The following is a 15,745-nucleotide window of genomic DNA, read 5'->3' on the forward strand; positions in this document are numbered from 1 at the left end:
GAGATTAGAGAATATTGCAGTTAAATATTTTTCCCCACTGTTCTTATCCCTTGTGCTTCCTTTGTGTTTCTAACTCACGTAGAGACTTCATTACATTGCTAATTTAACTATTTCCAGCAGTACTGGGATTGACAGGTTGAGTTTTCAGCAATCTCACAACTTCACTGGCTGTAAATTGAATGTTTTAGGGCCTGGTGAAACGGTGATATGAAAGTTACATCTGCTGCCAGTTTCCTAATTACATCATCGCCAAATACATTGAGTTTGTTAATGCCAGATACTCTTGCTGAAAATACATTTATAAACATGGCCTTGGCAACTGGAAGCAATTACTCTGCAGTGGTTTTCCTTTTGTATTCTAAAACACCAGAATTCTTTCCTCTTCTTTCCTTTGCTTCCCTTCCTACAAAAAAAAAAAAAAAAAGAGAGAAAAATCTGAATTTTAACTTGTTATGATTATCTTCTGAATTTTTTTTTGTCAACAAAGATGAATAGCTGGAAAATTACTGAAAGTAATCTAAAGAAAAATTAGCATCTGCTACTGAACTTCTGCTGAGCTCAGTGGTATTTAGGGCTTGTGTGACAGTGGTGGGCAGGTACTTAGGCTGATGAGACCTCAATGTGTCTTGTGCTATTCAGACAGGGATTGGGGGCAGGGTTTGTTTCCCATATAGTGATGGCTGGGTAGTAGACCTCGTTAATAAAACTGATCAAGGTGTTTTTCCAAAATGTTTTATTGCAAACTGTCTTCCTTTTGCTATGGTTTTGGTGATTGTTTGATCAGAAAAGACTTTTGCAGGATTGAGATGGAGTGGGAGATGCTTCCTATCTTGAGTCCCATCTCACTCTGGATTAGGTATGTTTGTTAAAATCTGTGCCTTGCCAAATTAATGCTTGACTTGGATCTCCCATACCCTTGGTTTGTCCCCTGCCCATGCTCCCTGAATGCTGATTTACTTCAGTGACACTGGAGCCTCCCTCATAGCACAGATGGATACCCCAGCCTGCACACCTTTCCTTACCACCCTCTCTTCTGTAATTCTGCTGGGAGATTGTCAGAAGCTTGTGCCTTTCATCCCTGAAGTGGGAAGGCTTTTATTTATTTGGTTAATCCGAAAGTTAAGTGGGTGGGAAGATAAGTCAGCAGCCCCGTTCCCTTGGTCACATGGTACCAACTCTTGTTTCCCCTGGAGAGAGGCAGAGCAGATGGAAGGCAGAGATGAAATGAAGATCAAAAGTAAACAGTGTGATTAGGTTTTTGATAAAGGATAAAACACTTATCACATCAAAGGCACTGAAAGCCACATTAAATGTTTCCTGAACATTTCGTGTCCACGTAAGCATTAACTGTACTTGCCATGGGGACACCTGTACCAGTAAGTGGTGGAGCTGGGGAATGCTGGTGGGTATTTACTTACCCTCGTGGCTGTGCTGCAGGTCACCTGCCTAGCCCAGGAAGGCAGAGCTGGCAGACTGCAGCCATCCTCTGGCACCTTGAACCTCTCTTGCACCAGATCAGCAGGCCCATGTGTATGCTTAGGACTCCTTTAAGCCTCCTCAGTCTTACAGGTCTAGGCACTAGTTTTCCAGATTTCAAGGCACTTGCAGATGTAGATAGGTGCAGAGTTTGTGGGCAACTTTTCTCCCAAGCATGGATGATCCTTTGGTTCCGTGCTTTAGCTCAGTGAATCAAGTCCTGAAATACTTTGTGTAAGCAGCATCATTTGTAGTGAGAAGTGTCTATGTCTTTTTTCATCACTGTGTTGAAATACTGGGTGGTGCTGGCCAGTGGAGAAAGATAAAAAGGTGTATGCTGCCATTATTTTAAGAATGGTGGTGCTGATTGCTCTGGTCACTGCTGGTGGACATAACATTTTGGTAAAATTAATGCAAAATGTTACCAGCCCAGCTCAGCAGCATTTGCTGTTCCTTTTTCCAGGTAGCACTGAGTCCAGTCTGCCTTTGTTTCCAGTTTATCACTTTGGTTTTCTATAGGCAAGGGGGGAGGCACATGCCCTGCCTTCTGCCACATGGGAGCTTCTGTGTAACAGAGACCAGTCCCAGAAACAGTCTGTCCCTGGATTTTCTCTTTGTTTTTTTTTAGCCAGTGCAGAAATATTTTCCTATCTCCTGGTCTCAGCACTTCAGAACACAGAGGTAGTTTAAATGCTGTGTGTGTGCAGCCACATCATCAGTCATTTTGCATGTTGGGGTGGAAGTTCGCCCTTCTCTAACATCTCACCATCTCACTTCTTCCAGAGCACCATTTACCAACTGGCATCAGATCTGCTTCTGAAATGAGAGGAACAGCAAAATATTGTGTGTTGAATTGGATGAAAGTTCATGGAAGCACCTGCTGAATGTTCACATGCTTAAATTTAATTGACTTCAGGTTAAGTCCATGAGGTTTTAAAATTAGGTTTTGAGTAATTTTTACCACATTTTGAGCTGTTGTTATCAGGAAAGGTGGAAAAAACTTTTTATGCCAAGATGGACTTCTTTACAAATATGTAATAATCTAGACTCGTTTTTTACTTGCCAGGGTTTGTATTAAAAAGCTCAGAAATGGGGCAATACTTGAATAGAAATGTGTGTGTTAGAGTCACAGAGAAGCTAATCAGAAGTGACCACTTGTACTCATTAGTCCAAGTTCCCACTTGAAGCAGGGCTTGAAGTTTGCTCAGTCTTGTCTATTGAGTTTTGAAAATCTCCCAGGATGGAAATGGAATATCCTTTCCAGATCCCTCTTCCAATTTCACACAGTGCTCAGGGGATGATTTTCTCTTCAGCTGGAATTTCTCTGCTGCAGCCTGGGAGTGCTGCCTCTCATGCTGTCGCTGTGCTCTTCAGGGCTCTGCCTCTGTCTGTGCTGCCTTTTCCATCATCCAAAGAGTTCAGTAAGATAAATCTCCCTGTTTGTTTGTTTTCCTCTCAGTGCTTCCCTTGTTTCTGTTTTCTGTGAATGATTGACAGCAGAACCTTGTCTGTGTATTTGGGCTCTTTCAAAGAAAGATCTTTTTTCTATTTAGTACTATTGAAAAGAGAACTCCAGAAATGTATGAACAGAAAAAGAAATTAGGCGGTGTGAGCAGAGAAGTACCTGTCCGGAATTCATGTCTGTCAAATGCTAATGTTAGTTATTTTTGAGCCTAGTAGTGCAAGAGGCTTTTATCCTTTGTACAGGTGGCCTCATCCTACTGTGAGTAACATAAAAGGGAGCAAAAGGCATCTGTTAAAACCTCCAAGTCTTCTTTGGTGGCAAGTAAGGTGGCAATCATGCACCAGCTCAGATATGACACAGGCTTTGCCTGAAAACTTGAGGTTAGATCAGGAACTTCGTAATAAAAAAAGTCAAATTTAATTTCTTGACAATACCCAAGACAGATGTCTCAGTGACAGTTGTACAGCTGTTTTATTTCCTTTTTAAAAAATGTAACTTTTTCTTAAAAAGCATTACCATGTATTTCAGCAAGATTTCTCATTTAAAAGATGCAAAAGTTCAGGCAATATCCTGTTTAGATGGTTTCTATTTGATAATAAAAATGGCATTGACAGTGAGAGATTGCACTGAATAAATTGTTACTTGTGAGTTCTGTTTTATGTTGCAGCCAGGATGTGTCCTCTAAGTTCACAGCTGTTTTTAACTTTTTTCTTTTCCACATCTAGACAGCTGTATGTCCATAAGATTTATTTCTTGATCTATGTGGACATGAAATCCTTCTTGGGATTATCGCCATAGAAACAAGCCATAACATAGAGCGTGTTAGAAGTAACAAATGGGATTTGGCAGTCCTTCCCATTTACTACACAGAGTCTGAGCTATGTAATACAAAAAGCAGCAATTACTTGCTCTCAGAGCTTTATTAACAGGCACATCTGCACATTAGTTAGAACTAGATGCTTCAACTTCCATCCTGGCTAGGATAGCGTTTACATATTCTGGTCTTTAAACTAAAATCCAGCATCTAGTTTATTTTCCAATCATGGTAGAAATTGGTCAGGTTGGACATTTTGGTTCCTTTCTGTTGGTTGCAAATCCCAGAGGCAGCCTGTGTGAGCCTCCCAGAAGAAGATAAGTGATCGAACTGCTGGCTCCAGGGAGCAGTCCCTCCTTTGAAGGATGAAGTCACCCAAGTTTTGCTTGTAAAGCCTGATCTCCCACGGAGCTGGGGCTCAGCTCCCAGCCTCTCCCAGGGCTTCACACCCTGCCTGGCTTACAGGAATGATTCCCTTCTCCTCGGTGGCCCAGGATGACTCTGAGCTGGGGGAGTAGATAAGTTGTACCAGGCAGGGAAGGGTTTTTTGCAGGAGTGAGCACAACAAGCTGTACCTGGAGCTGAGGCTGAGCTGGCTGGGTCATAGCACAGCTGCTCATATATATGAGGGAGAAAGGTAATCTCCAAATTCTAAGCCAAATCTATGGGTCAGTTTTTGAAATTGTATGGGATAGCAAAGAGGCAGAAAAGCAGAGGGAACAGAATACAGAAAAGAGCAGAGGAATATATTAAAATCCAAGGTGTGTCTGCTGCCTGTGTGTGCCCGAGCCCTGGCAGTGCTGTCACCATGGCCCCGGGCCTTCTGCTGTGGGAGGTCAGTGCTGGCTCAGCAGGGCACAGGGTGCAGATCTTGCTTGGCTCTGGTGCTCTTCTCTTATCTCTTTCCTATCCTCCCTTTTATGAGGAAAATCAAACATGGAAACAAATAGTCAGGTCACAGAGGGGTCCCTTGCTCTGGATGATGCATTTGCATCAGGGAGCACACACTGTTCTTTTCCCATCCGTGTCCTATAATGCTGCCTCTAGCTGAGAGAGGAGCAGCTTCCAGGGGGGATTTCAGAGGCAGCTGGAGATGCTTTAAAGCTCTCAGGGCAAAATCTCTCATCCCTCTGCAGCAATTCAGAAACAAAACAACTTTGCTCAACAGGAGGAACATTGAAAGCTTATTGTAAACCACAAAATCAATATGAAACCTAGAATGCAACCTGAAAAACTCAGATAACTGAAATATTGGGATTTGAATCTGGGCTATGTGCTCAGTCTGCCTGGCCTCCTTTCCAGAACTGCTGAGGACTGAGCAGCTCTAGTGAAGGCGATGGGTGCTCAGGATTTCCTTGAAACACTTATTTAGTACCTAAGTATAGATCTAGGACTGACTAACTTCAGGCTCCAAATATAGTTCAGGTGTCTGCCTTCTCACTCTTCTTCATTTCTCTTTTCCTTGCTATTTAATCTCTTCATCACTCCCACATTCTCTGTTTCCTCCAACTCCCTTAACTTTCCCATTCTCCCCCAGTTGACTTCTGCTCCTGCTTCTGTCTCCTCACTCACTCTGACACCTGTGCTGTGCCAAGGGAGCCACAGGGCATTCTCCAAGGTCCATCCCAAGCAAGCTCTAGGTGGCACCCCTTTTCTCTCCCTCGCCCCCTAGAATCTCCTGCCTCATTCTCAGGAGGGCAGAGGTTCAAACAAACTGCTTCATCCTGTTCAGGAAGCTGCTGAAGTTTAAGTCCCAGGTATCACTCCTCTCCTGTGTGGGCCTGACTAGAGGTGGCAGTGAAAAGGGAGTCATCACAGACACTCTCAATTAGGGGGGAGCCCAAAGTAGCTGCCATCACTTTCTGGCCCAAAAGCATTAATCAAAATGTCTCATTTTCTGTGTTCTGCCCATTGCAGGCATGATCTGCCAGTGCCACCAATGAAAGAGATGTGAAGGTTATCAAGAAGAGATGATGTTAATTTTGTGAACAGGAAGTTCTCGTTAGTGGCTGTGTTGTTCAAATCAGCCAGGAGACAGATGTGGCTGTGGATCTGATGGATCTTGTCTCTGCCTCTGTTGCAGGAAGGCATGCCCCAAACGCTGAGTTCTACCAGTATGTTTACCCCATGTGGCTTCAGCCCTCATCTACATACTTCAAAAGAAGGTGAACAAGGAGGACTGATCTTCCAGGATGGAAACCTTACCTCAGCATCTCTGGATGCTCTAATACAGCATCTGATACCTACCACTGATTACTACCCTGAAGTAAGCAATTCACAGTGTAATAAATCGTTTAATTTTGATGAATTGGGGCAGGATCTTATGCAAAAGTGCAAATGTGTTAAATTTTGAATTAAGAGGGCTCATTTAAAAGCTGCATACAATTAAATCTTGGTAAATTGATGCATTGCTTTAAATGCTGTTTCACTGCTCTATAATTGTTCCCACGAAAAAGCAGATCCCAAAGATGATACTGCCTTTAAATAAGACAACAAGGTATGGGGGAAGCTGTTGTGGTGATGAATTAGTGATGTGCTAGTTGGAGCACTTCAAAAATAGCAGTGCTTCCCAGAGAGGTTTAGAGGAAAACTGAAGCAAAAAACTCCCAAGTCAGAACTGGCATTAAGTTAGCTGAATTTCAGTGGCTGCTGAAATTTAGTTTGCCTGTATGTACAGAGCATTCCCTTGGTGACAACAGAGATGGGCTTATAATTTACCTGGCGTTGTATTCGCAGCTTTGCAGTCACTGGACAGCACAGCCCAGATCCTAATCCTTGCTCCATCAGTGGAAATTAGGTGTTTCCTCACCAAGAGTGTGGGGATCTAAACTGGAAGCAGGTCTATATGGGATCCTGCAAACTATTGACTTCACTGGATTTTGCACATCCTCAGTGGAATTCAGAGAGAGTTTGACTAGAAGACTTTTAAGTGCTAATATATCTCCATGGCTTGTATTTCAAAGCACAGAGGAGCACTGACTTCTGGGTACTTGAGGAGACTGGGAAAGTTATCAATGCAGAGCAGGCAGCATATTTTAAATTACCTGGAGCTCAGTTTCTGATCAGCTAAAAATAAGTAATAAAGAAGCATCTCAATTAGAAAAAAAAAAAACGGAACTGAAAGGCAATAAAAATGGGTAATGGACAGATCAGGCTGCGAGATTTTCATTAGGCAATGTGTGATATGTAATATTATATCTGCTGCTTGGGAGCATGGCTAGGGCTGGGGAAAAGGAGATAATTCAGGTGCAAGGACACAAGAAGGGGTCAGGATACAAACAACTGAGACCTCATGCATGTATTTTAAATTCACTGCTGGAATAATTTGAATAATCCAAGGATTTATCCAGCAGACTTGCCTTCCAGAGCTTCACAGATGTGGAACTGCATATGATGTGACTTGGCTGATAGAAATGAAATGTGGGGAGTTAATAGAATAAATGAAATATTGCTTAAAATAGGCTGTGTGAGATCAGCAGGGCAATAGCAAGGTGTGGCTGACGTGAGGGTGTCTGCAGCTCCCAACCCAGCACAACACAGAGATTCCTGCCCATTTAACTTCACTGTCTCCTGTACCTGGGCTTGCTCCTGCACACTGTCTTCACTGGATGCTTGCCCAGGGTTTAGGCAACCAAGGGCTGGAAGTGGATGCTGTGGAGGAAGGAGATGCTGCTGCCACCTGTGCCCAGTGTAACCAGTTCCATATTCAGGGTTAAGAATTGTTATCTTTTAAATAAAAAGGTCTTGCCAAGTAGAAATGAAAAAGCTGTGAAGTTCAGGGTTTTACAGTCAATATTACCCACTGTGTGGCTGCTAACTGTAGGTCTACTTGTCTTTCTCCTGCAGAAAGCCTATATCTTTACATTCCTGCTGAGTTCCAGACTCTTCATCGAACCCCATGAGCTTTTGTCCCGAGTTTGTCACAAGTGCATTGAGCAGCAGCGGCTGGATGACCCTGTGCTGGACAAGGTTAGTTTATCTTTACAGCAGAAAAATGTGAGGTATTTTCAATGGGTAGAGGATTCTGTGGCTCTGGTGTGTGCCCCTTGCCTCTTTAGATTGAATGGAGCTTTCTCATAAAGGATTTGCCACTGAGATCCTGACATTGAGGCATCCTGAGAGTAATGCTTCAGGCAATAGTCACTTCAAATCTTCATCTAATTTTCCCTTTCCCCCGTCTCAGTCTTCCCAGGTGACTTTCCTTCTTAACTTCTTTAAGGCTCTGGTGAAGCCTGTGGGATGCAAGGAGGCAGGACATAACCCTCACACACTGTCAAGTGCAGATGTCCACACACCACTCTCTCTCCCATTTTTACTTAATTGTCTCTGCCCCTTTGCTTTCTTGCTCCTGGTACAGTAATATTTCCTCTTGGCCTTCCCTGTCACTTTGAGCACCATGTAACAGGGGGCAGGTGCCCACCACCCTCCTGCCCTCTGTGCTGCAGAGCAGCATCAATGGAGCACTGGAAATGGGCAGGAGCAGCAGTGGGGCCCAGACAGATGATCAGAATGAGAAAATCCAAGCTGTTCCTGCCTCAGCACTCCTCCTGTTTTACCCCAGGGACTGTGCAGACTGGAACAGTGTATAGCAGCACATGTGCATCCTCTGGCAGCGCCACAGACAGTGCAGTGGTGATGGATCCCACTGGATGTTGCTCAGTGCTGGATTCTGCCCAAGCTCTGCTTGCTGCACTCATGAACACTTGATTGGTACATTATCTGGAGCAGGAGATGCACCTTCAGGGTGAAATAACTTGTATTTGTTGCAAATTTCCAGAAACACCAAAATTCTGAAATTGTTTTCAGGATCAGGCTTTCCAGCTTTGAAACTGAATTTGGCATCAAATACTGAGTCACCAACATCTGACCATGTGCTTGTTTCTTGCACAGGCAACTGGTTCCATGAGTAACAGGAGCTCTGTCGTCACTGTGGAGAGCCATTCTCCAGAATGCTCAGCAATCCCAGACTTCGGTTACCCATAGAGTCAGTGTTAATAGAAATATCTGTATGGGGTGAACCATGCAAAACAAGTTTTCTAAGGTGTGAGGTTCTGTTCTCCACTTCTATAATACAAGTTTAAGGCGATTAAATGTGAGCATTGCAAAGTTTTGCTTCTCAATAAACTTTCAAGAAATGAAAAACATTGTCTTATTATGAAGACTTCTTATCTGCCTAAAGTGCATCTGGGTTTTGTAGCAGCACAGGATTGGTGGGACACTACTGATTCTGTGTTCCCAAGAGTGGGGCTGATTTTGAAACTTTGTACACAAGCAATCTCCCATCCCATGTCCTGTGACTTGTACAGAGTCCTCTCCATCAATTAGTAATGCAGTTTACACAGCTGGAGCAAATATCTCCCCAGACCTTTGTAGTTTCCAATAAAGCTTTCCCTTTAGCAGCCACCTGCTGGTCTTTGAGCCTGAGCTTAATGCTAGCTGACAGCAGTTATTTTTAGAGACGTGGTTCATTGAAACCTGTTGTTGGTGGAAAGCTGAAATATGCATTTTAACCACCTTGGTTGAAAAACAAAGAGCTGGGCAGCTTAAGAGTATAATTTTTCCTGATTACAGGGTACACTTTCGCTGCAGTACGTGGGGATGCAGAAGAAGGCTATTTGTTTCGGTCTGTGTTTTCTGTAAATAAAAATGCAGTTTGTTGTCCCATTTCCTTTTCTCATAACGGAGGATGAAAGCTTTGGGAGCAGCTGCACTAGCTGTCTTTTGAGATAACACTAATGTACCAGTTGTGCCATTCCCTGCATTTCCCTCCTTGCCCCATCCCAACTATTTCCACTGCCACATCCTCAGATAAATCTCCACCAGAAATGGGTATCAGCTGTATGCAGAGGGAGTGTCCTTGTCCCATCATGACCTTGAGCTCATGTGGGAAGACTGCAATGTTACCAGCAGCCCAGGTAAAGTTACAAAAGTGCTGCTGTTTTGTTCATCTTTTCTTCATTGTACATCTGCCAGTGGTCACTAAGAAGTTTTTTCATACAATCAGAAAGCAAAGGACCAAAAAACATCTTTGTTGGTAAAGAAATTCATTGCAGTTTTTCAGAGAAGGATGAAAATATAGAAGGATTGTAAGTACGAAAGGGAAGAACAAATGGTTTGAATCAGTAAAAAGGCCAGATATTTTAAAAAAAGGTATGAAGGTTGCACCAACAAAACGTCCATCCAACCATAAACAGGCCAATTGCATGTGCAGAATACTTAGATCTGCATGTAAAACAGGCAGTTGTGCATGCACCTGAGTTCTGGTACATTTTGCATGCCAAAATGTGTTATTTGTGCACCACTCTCTTTGTATGCATGTGTGCAGGTTTTGCAGGTGCAACACAAATGCCTTCTTTGAAAACCTGGCCCCACATTCAGTGACACACACAGTGGGAGACTTTAATGAGTAGACATGTTTCAATCCATGTCCATCATTCAATGGTTTGCATTTCAGGCTCGAATCAGAAAATTTGGACCCAAAATCTTACAGTTGCTGACAGAGTGGACAGAGACATTCCCGTATGACTTTCAGGAAGAGCGGATGATTGGCCATCTGAAAGACATGATTCATAGGATAGCCCCATGTGATGAGGTGAGGATCCTTGACTTGGGATGTTCTGCTGATATGTTAAGTTCATTTTCCCACTTCGTTCCTCCATTTCCTCTTTTATCTGCATTCTGTTCCATGCCTCTTCCTGGATACTCTCAGATTTTGTTCTCCAATAATGTTAAAACCTATAGTATCTTCCCTGAAAGCCACATCTCTCTTTAGGTGCTCTTGGAGCAGTGAGCATTGGAATTTATCTCCTGCATATCGAATTGTAGGATAACAACATTCCCATTTTATGGAAGAAATATATTAAGGCATAGCACAGACTGAATGTGCTGGTGACAATTCATATAGCAGCAGAGCTGTGATCTCCCAAGTTAGAATCATAGAATCACAGACTGCTTTGGGTTAGAAGGGTCCTTAAAAGACCATCTTGTTCCACATCCCTGCCATGGGCAGGGAAGCCTTCCTCTAGACCAGGTTGCTCCAAGCCCTGTCCAACCTGGCCTTGAATACTTCCAAGGGTGGGGCATCCACAGCTTCTCTGGATCCAAGTTCTTATGTTTAAAGAAAATACTAATATTAGGAGACATGTAGCTTGTCTGGGAGCATGGAAGTGGCAGAAGACAGCAGTGTGTGGCCTGCTGAGCACAGATTCAGGCTAGATGTCTGTATGGTCCTGGTGAGCTCTGTGTGTGGCACAGTGGGTCACAGTGAATGGAGCCTCTGGGAGACCTGCTTGCAAATTCAGGTGGGTGAACCCCATAAATTATTTCAGAAACATTAAAAAGACCACAAAGTTCATGAAAATAATAAGCAAACAGTACACTGTGAGTCTCTAATTACTTCTAGGTTAACCATGGGATGTGGAAAAATTCAGTTCCACTGGCCTCAAGCCACAGAGGGGTGCAGTCCAGTAGAACAAGAACATACCCAGGAGGATGAGAGAGAGAAGAGTGGAGAGAGGACTTAGCAGGGCTGCAGCACGACAAAAATGAAATTGGGTTCTCCTATGCACATGAAATATGTCATAAATGGGAACAGCTGCTCTTGGACTGACTGGCATCATGTCTGGCACTTTCAGGAAGCTGTAAGCTGGCATGGATTGACTGGCTGGGCTGGGCAGCCCATGGAAGAGAAGGGGAAAGACAGGGAAGCTGTGAGAGACAGTGGTAGAAGTGAAGGTAACAAGAAAACTCAGAAAGAGCCAAAGTGGCTTTAGTTCCATTAACCAGAGTAGTAGAATTCCCTTAAGGGAAAGAGGCAATGGACTTGCTCCTGGCCAGCCATGGCAAAAGATGCCTTGCAGCCCTTCAGCATCAGAAGTGAGGGAAGCCCATAAAGATCTGCCAGAATTGTGTCCACTGGACAGAAGGAACCAGAGGGCAGAGAACAGGGACTTAGCATGTGCTCTTTAACAGCAATAGTTGCCTGGTGAAGAATCATAAATGCTATAAATCAACTTTCTGCATGAAAAGCAGTGGTTTATTTGCTTAACCTGAGCAAGCCCTGCACACCTTTGCTCTGGAGCATGCACAGCTGTGTACAAATGCATGTGGGTGCCCTGGAGGGCCTCAGACTACATTAGTTTCAAATCACTGTTTTTCAGATATTACTAGGCACCGTAATTGCAAGTGATTATGCCTGAGCAAAATCAATAATTAATTTAAGAAACAGCTCATATCCTCCGAATGCAAATTTCCTTTTTTTTAAGGGACAGCACAGAAGAGTGATGGTGGCTGTTAGTTTTTTGGAAGGAACTTGTTCCCCGTTGTGAACCACAGAAATTAAAGACTGAAAGATTTGTGATGTCATCCAGTCCATGTAGGTCAGTGCAGGATTTTCCCCTGCAGTGTCTGTTCCTGTCCTTTGTAGAGTCCACTTTCTAAAGGCTGTGATGTGCTTATAAAGGTGTCCATGCTGAGAAGCATTTCTTAGCAAGTGCTGTGATTTGCATTTAGAGTTAGAAATTTTAATTAAAATTTGAGCTCCTAAGCCACCTGCTGAGGCCTGCTGTCTTCAGAGGAACTTTCCTAGTTAAGAAAGAAACATTTTCTTTAAATATTAAACAGTAGTGTGCTTCTTTTGACTGTTAATGTGGCAGTGAAGTGAAATCGGTTGATAAAGTCCAGCATGCAGCCCCTGTACAGTGGGGGGTCACTTTGTGGCAAGATAATTACCAGCACGTAGAAGGTAATGAACAATGTTGTTTTCAGTTAGTGGATGTAGTTTAAAGAAGGAAGGAAAGGCTTTTAAAAGAAGGGCAAAAGCAGGATTTTTTTTTTTTAATTTCTCTCCTAATGTGCACAGAAAAGCTTTCTAAGCAAGGGTGCATCCAACCGATTTCCAGTGAGTCTCTTCAAGAGTTTTGATTTCTGTGTAATTGTTCGTGTCCTTCAACTGTCTCTCCTCTTTTTCATTCTTCATTTGGTGGTTGGCTTACCTGAATCTTTGTTTACTGTTGTCTATATCTATTTTTTGTGCCATATTCCCTACAAAATAAGGTGAAACTAGATTTCTTAATAAATATTTATTGAAATACTGGCTAATATGTATGTATTTCAAGCAATTTTATGCAGCTTTTTGGCTTTTCATTCAAGCTATGAAGAATTTGATACTGCTTAGATGTGGCTGGTCCAAGATGTTTCATCCAGACTTTTTAGAAAGAGAAGCTGGGTTTCCAGCCAAGTCTTTTAGCCAGATGTTTTATATTCATTAGAAGGCTTGGCTTTCAGTGCTGTCCCTCCACCCCCAAAAAACTGAGCTTTCCGTTTACAAAATAAATTCACAAAATGCTGAGTATGTCACTATTTGAGTTTTCACTAAAAATATCACACTGTGTTCAGAGCTTCATAAGCTGTGTTGAGATTTGCAAACACACCTGGATGTAAAACAGAGAAATATTTAGATGGTGCTCAGTAGTTTGGGTCCAGAACAGTCTTTGTAAATCAAAAGTGTGACCATCTGTTGACATGAAGATTTACATGAAGAAGGTCTTTCTTGGAGCTAATATACATCAGTTAAAAAAAAAAAAAAAAGTCTGACTACATCCTGCTTATCTGGTACACATTCTAGCCTGGCTCAAGAGAGCATCTTCCTTAAGTGAAGGGAGAGCAATGTGAAACCTTTTGTTAAAAAAGCTGCATCAAAGTTACAAAATGTTGTGGCAAAAGTTGAAGCACTTGAGATGTTCTAGAGGTCTCTAGCCTTTGCTACCCTGTAATGTAGACAGAGTAGATGTGAGAAGTTATCCTTCACTGTGAAGTAGGAGGAGGTGCTATCTCCAATGTGCAGATTGGATTCTGTACAGGTGAGAAGAGCACTGACTCTGGTTTCTGGTTCCTTGAACACTTAAAGTGTAGCTGTGGGTTAGGGATTTAACCCTTTGGAACAGCGGAAATAAGACACAGCTGCATGGTCCCTCTCATGATAGGAAAGAGACAATTTTATTGAGAGGACAATTCGTACTTAAAGGATCTTCTGCAGAGCTAAGACAAGACAGCAGCTCATTGGATAACTGAGCAAACGCCTCTGGGACAGTACTTCAGGATGAGTCCCACAGTTGGTACCAGGTGTTAATGTAATGTTGTTAATTCCATCCTATTTTAACCAAGTTATCATCCTGGGAGAAAAATCTCCCTACTGAAGCTGACACATCAGCTTGAGAACAGAGCTGAGAGAACAGGAGAAACTCCAGCCTGAGAATGATTTTCCAGGCTGTAATTTTCCTAGATCTCTAACAATGTGTACACAATAAAGCATGAATGCTGTCAATGCCTAACACAGAAGACTATCCACAAACTACAAAACTCTGACAACAGAGGCTGGATCTAAATCATGGGATTACTTCCCAAAGGCTCACTTGAGCTGCATCCAGCTTGGGACATGACACAGGTGTGTGCTGTTCTTTGTGGTGAGGCACAGTCTAGCCAAGGACATGTTCAATTAACCTTGTCCTTAGAACCCATCCACCAGTTCTGTTAGCTCAGTTTTGTGATGTCTGCATCTGTCAGTCATGAAGAGTTGAAGTAATTTCTTTCTGCCCATCCTCCATGGCCAGAGACTCCACTTATTGTCTGTAAAGAGTTGCTCCAGCTCTGAGAACAACCTGGGCAAGTTGGTAATGATGATCCTGCTGAGTACATGGCTGGGTTTGGAGTACAATATGAGCTTCCTTCAGTAGCAATTAACATTTGGATATTAAATACTCCAAGCTACACAATGCTCCAGCCACTCCAGCTGGGTAGCAAGCAGCTGCGAGCTTCTTCTGCATTCAGGTCAAAAGGATGGAGAAAATAGCATTAGAAACATTTCTTATTCCTGATAAATAAGAGTTGACAAAGCAGCATTAAGAGGTAGAGTTCTCAGCCAAAACGTGACATACAAGATAGCTACCAAAAGCTGCTGTGCTCCTGAAAGCTGCAGTAACTCACGTTGCAGCATTGCCTCTCCTTTGAATCTGATGTTGGCAGGAATCTGAAGTATCAATGCCAGCCCAACCCACCAGTCATGCCTGCCTCTTCTCTTGACTGCAGTCTCTGTGTCCAGAGCACAGAACTGTAATTAAGCCAACTGGTTATTCTGAAATAGGCTTGTTGGAAATATAATGGTAACCTGTTGCTGGCTTAGGAGTATTTTGCTGTAAGGAAAAGTCAGTACAAAAAGCACTCCTATGTCAAGTTTTCTGGGTGGCTTATGTTTCTCTCCTTGTCTCTCCAGGCTTACTGGAAAAAGATGAATCAGCTTTTGCAAGCCCTTAATCAGAAGCTTGCAACCCTCAGCCATGGGCAAGAAGGGATTGTCAAGATCAGTACTGCTGTCTCTGATAAGCTGGTTGCCTTTAAAACTAAACCTCCAACAATTCAGAGAGAAATCCTGAGTGTCTGCAGTGACCCTTACACCCTAGCTCAGCAACTGACACACGTGGAGCTGGTAAGTGGGAATGGTTCCCAACTTCTGCAGCCAGAGATGTTATTTTAAGACATCAGCTGCTAAGTATTCCAGACATAACCAAAAAATGTCTGCACTGCTGCAGCACATCCCATACTGTATCAGCACTGCAGCAGGAGGCAGAGTTTGACAGGTTAAGAGATGCTTGGGAAGCAAATTATGTATCAGCGTGTCCCTGTGCAGCTTGGAGCAGGTCACTGTACTTCAGCTTGCTTATTTGTAAAATGAGAATCCTATTCCAGCAAAGTCAAGTCCCAGGAATATCACTTCTATAAGGTGCTCAGAGCCCCACAAGCTCTGTAGGTGCTATTGAAATGGCTGGTCATTAACCCTTTTATGAATTGGGAAGAAATTTTAGCAGTTCAAAGCCATTTCTTCAGATACAGATACACAAAGCATGTGAATTGTCTGATGTGGCTTTCATTCTTCCCTTTGGGATTTTGTGCATGGACATATAAGGGTGTGCAGATACCACCCCCACAAATTCCTG

The 15,745-nt window shown here is 43.0% G+C and overlaps 1 protein-coding gene across 1 annotated transcript in view; it reads left to right on the forward strand.

Moving 5' to 3' along the window:
- RASGEF1C (RasGEF domain family member 1C) overlaps positions 1–15,745 on the forward strand; it is a 65,913-nt gene that overhangs the window by 34,384 nt on the left and 15,784 nt on the right. Inside the window, exons 2-5 of the mRNA XM_088173671.1 lie at positions 5,839–6,021; positions 7,602–7,724; positions 10,210–10,347; positions 15,025–15,237. Coding sequence (XP_088029797.1) covers positions 5,845–6,021; positions 7,602–7,724; positions 10,210–10,347; positions 15,025–15,237 — 651 coding nt within the window. The 5' untranslated portion in view covers positions 5,839–5,844. The remainder of the gene's footprint in view (positions 1–5,838; positions 6,022–7,601; positions 7,725–10,209; positions 10,348–15,024; positions 15,238–15,745) is intronic.

This window comes from Sturnus vulgaris, chromosome 15 (assembly GCF_052056855.1).
Source record: "Sturnus vulgaris isolate bStuVul1 chromosome 15, bStuVul1.hap1, whole genome shotgun sequence".
Lineage (NCBI taxonomy): Eukaryota > Metazoa > Chordata > Aves > Passeriformes > Sturnidae > Sturnus > Sturnus vulgaris.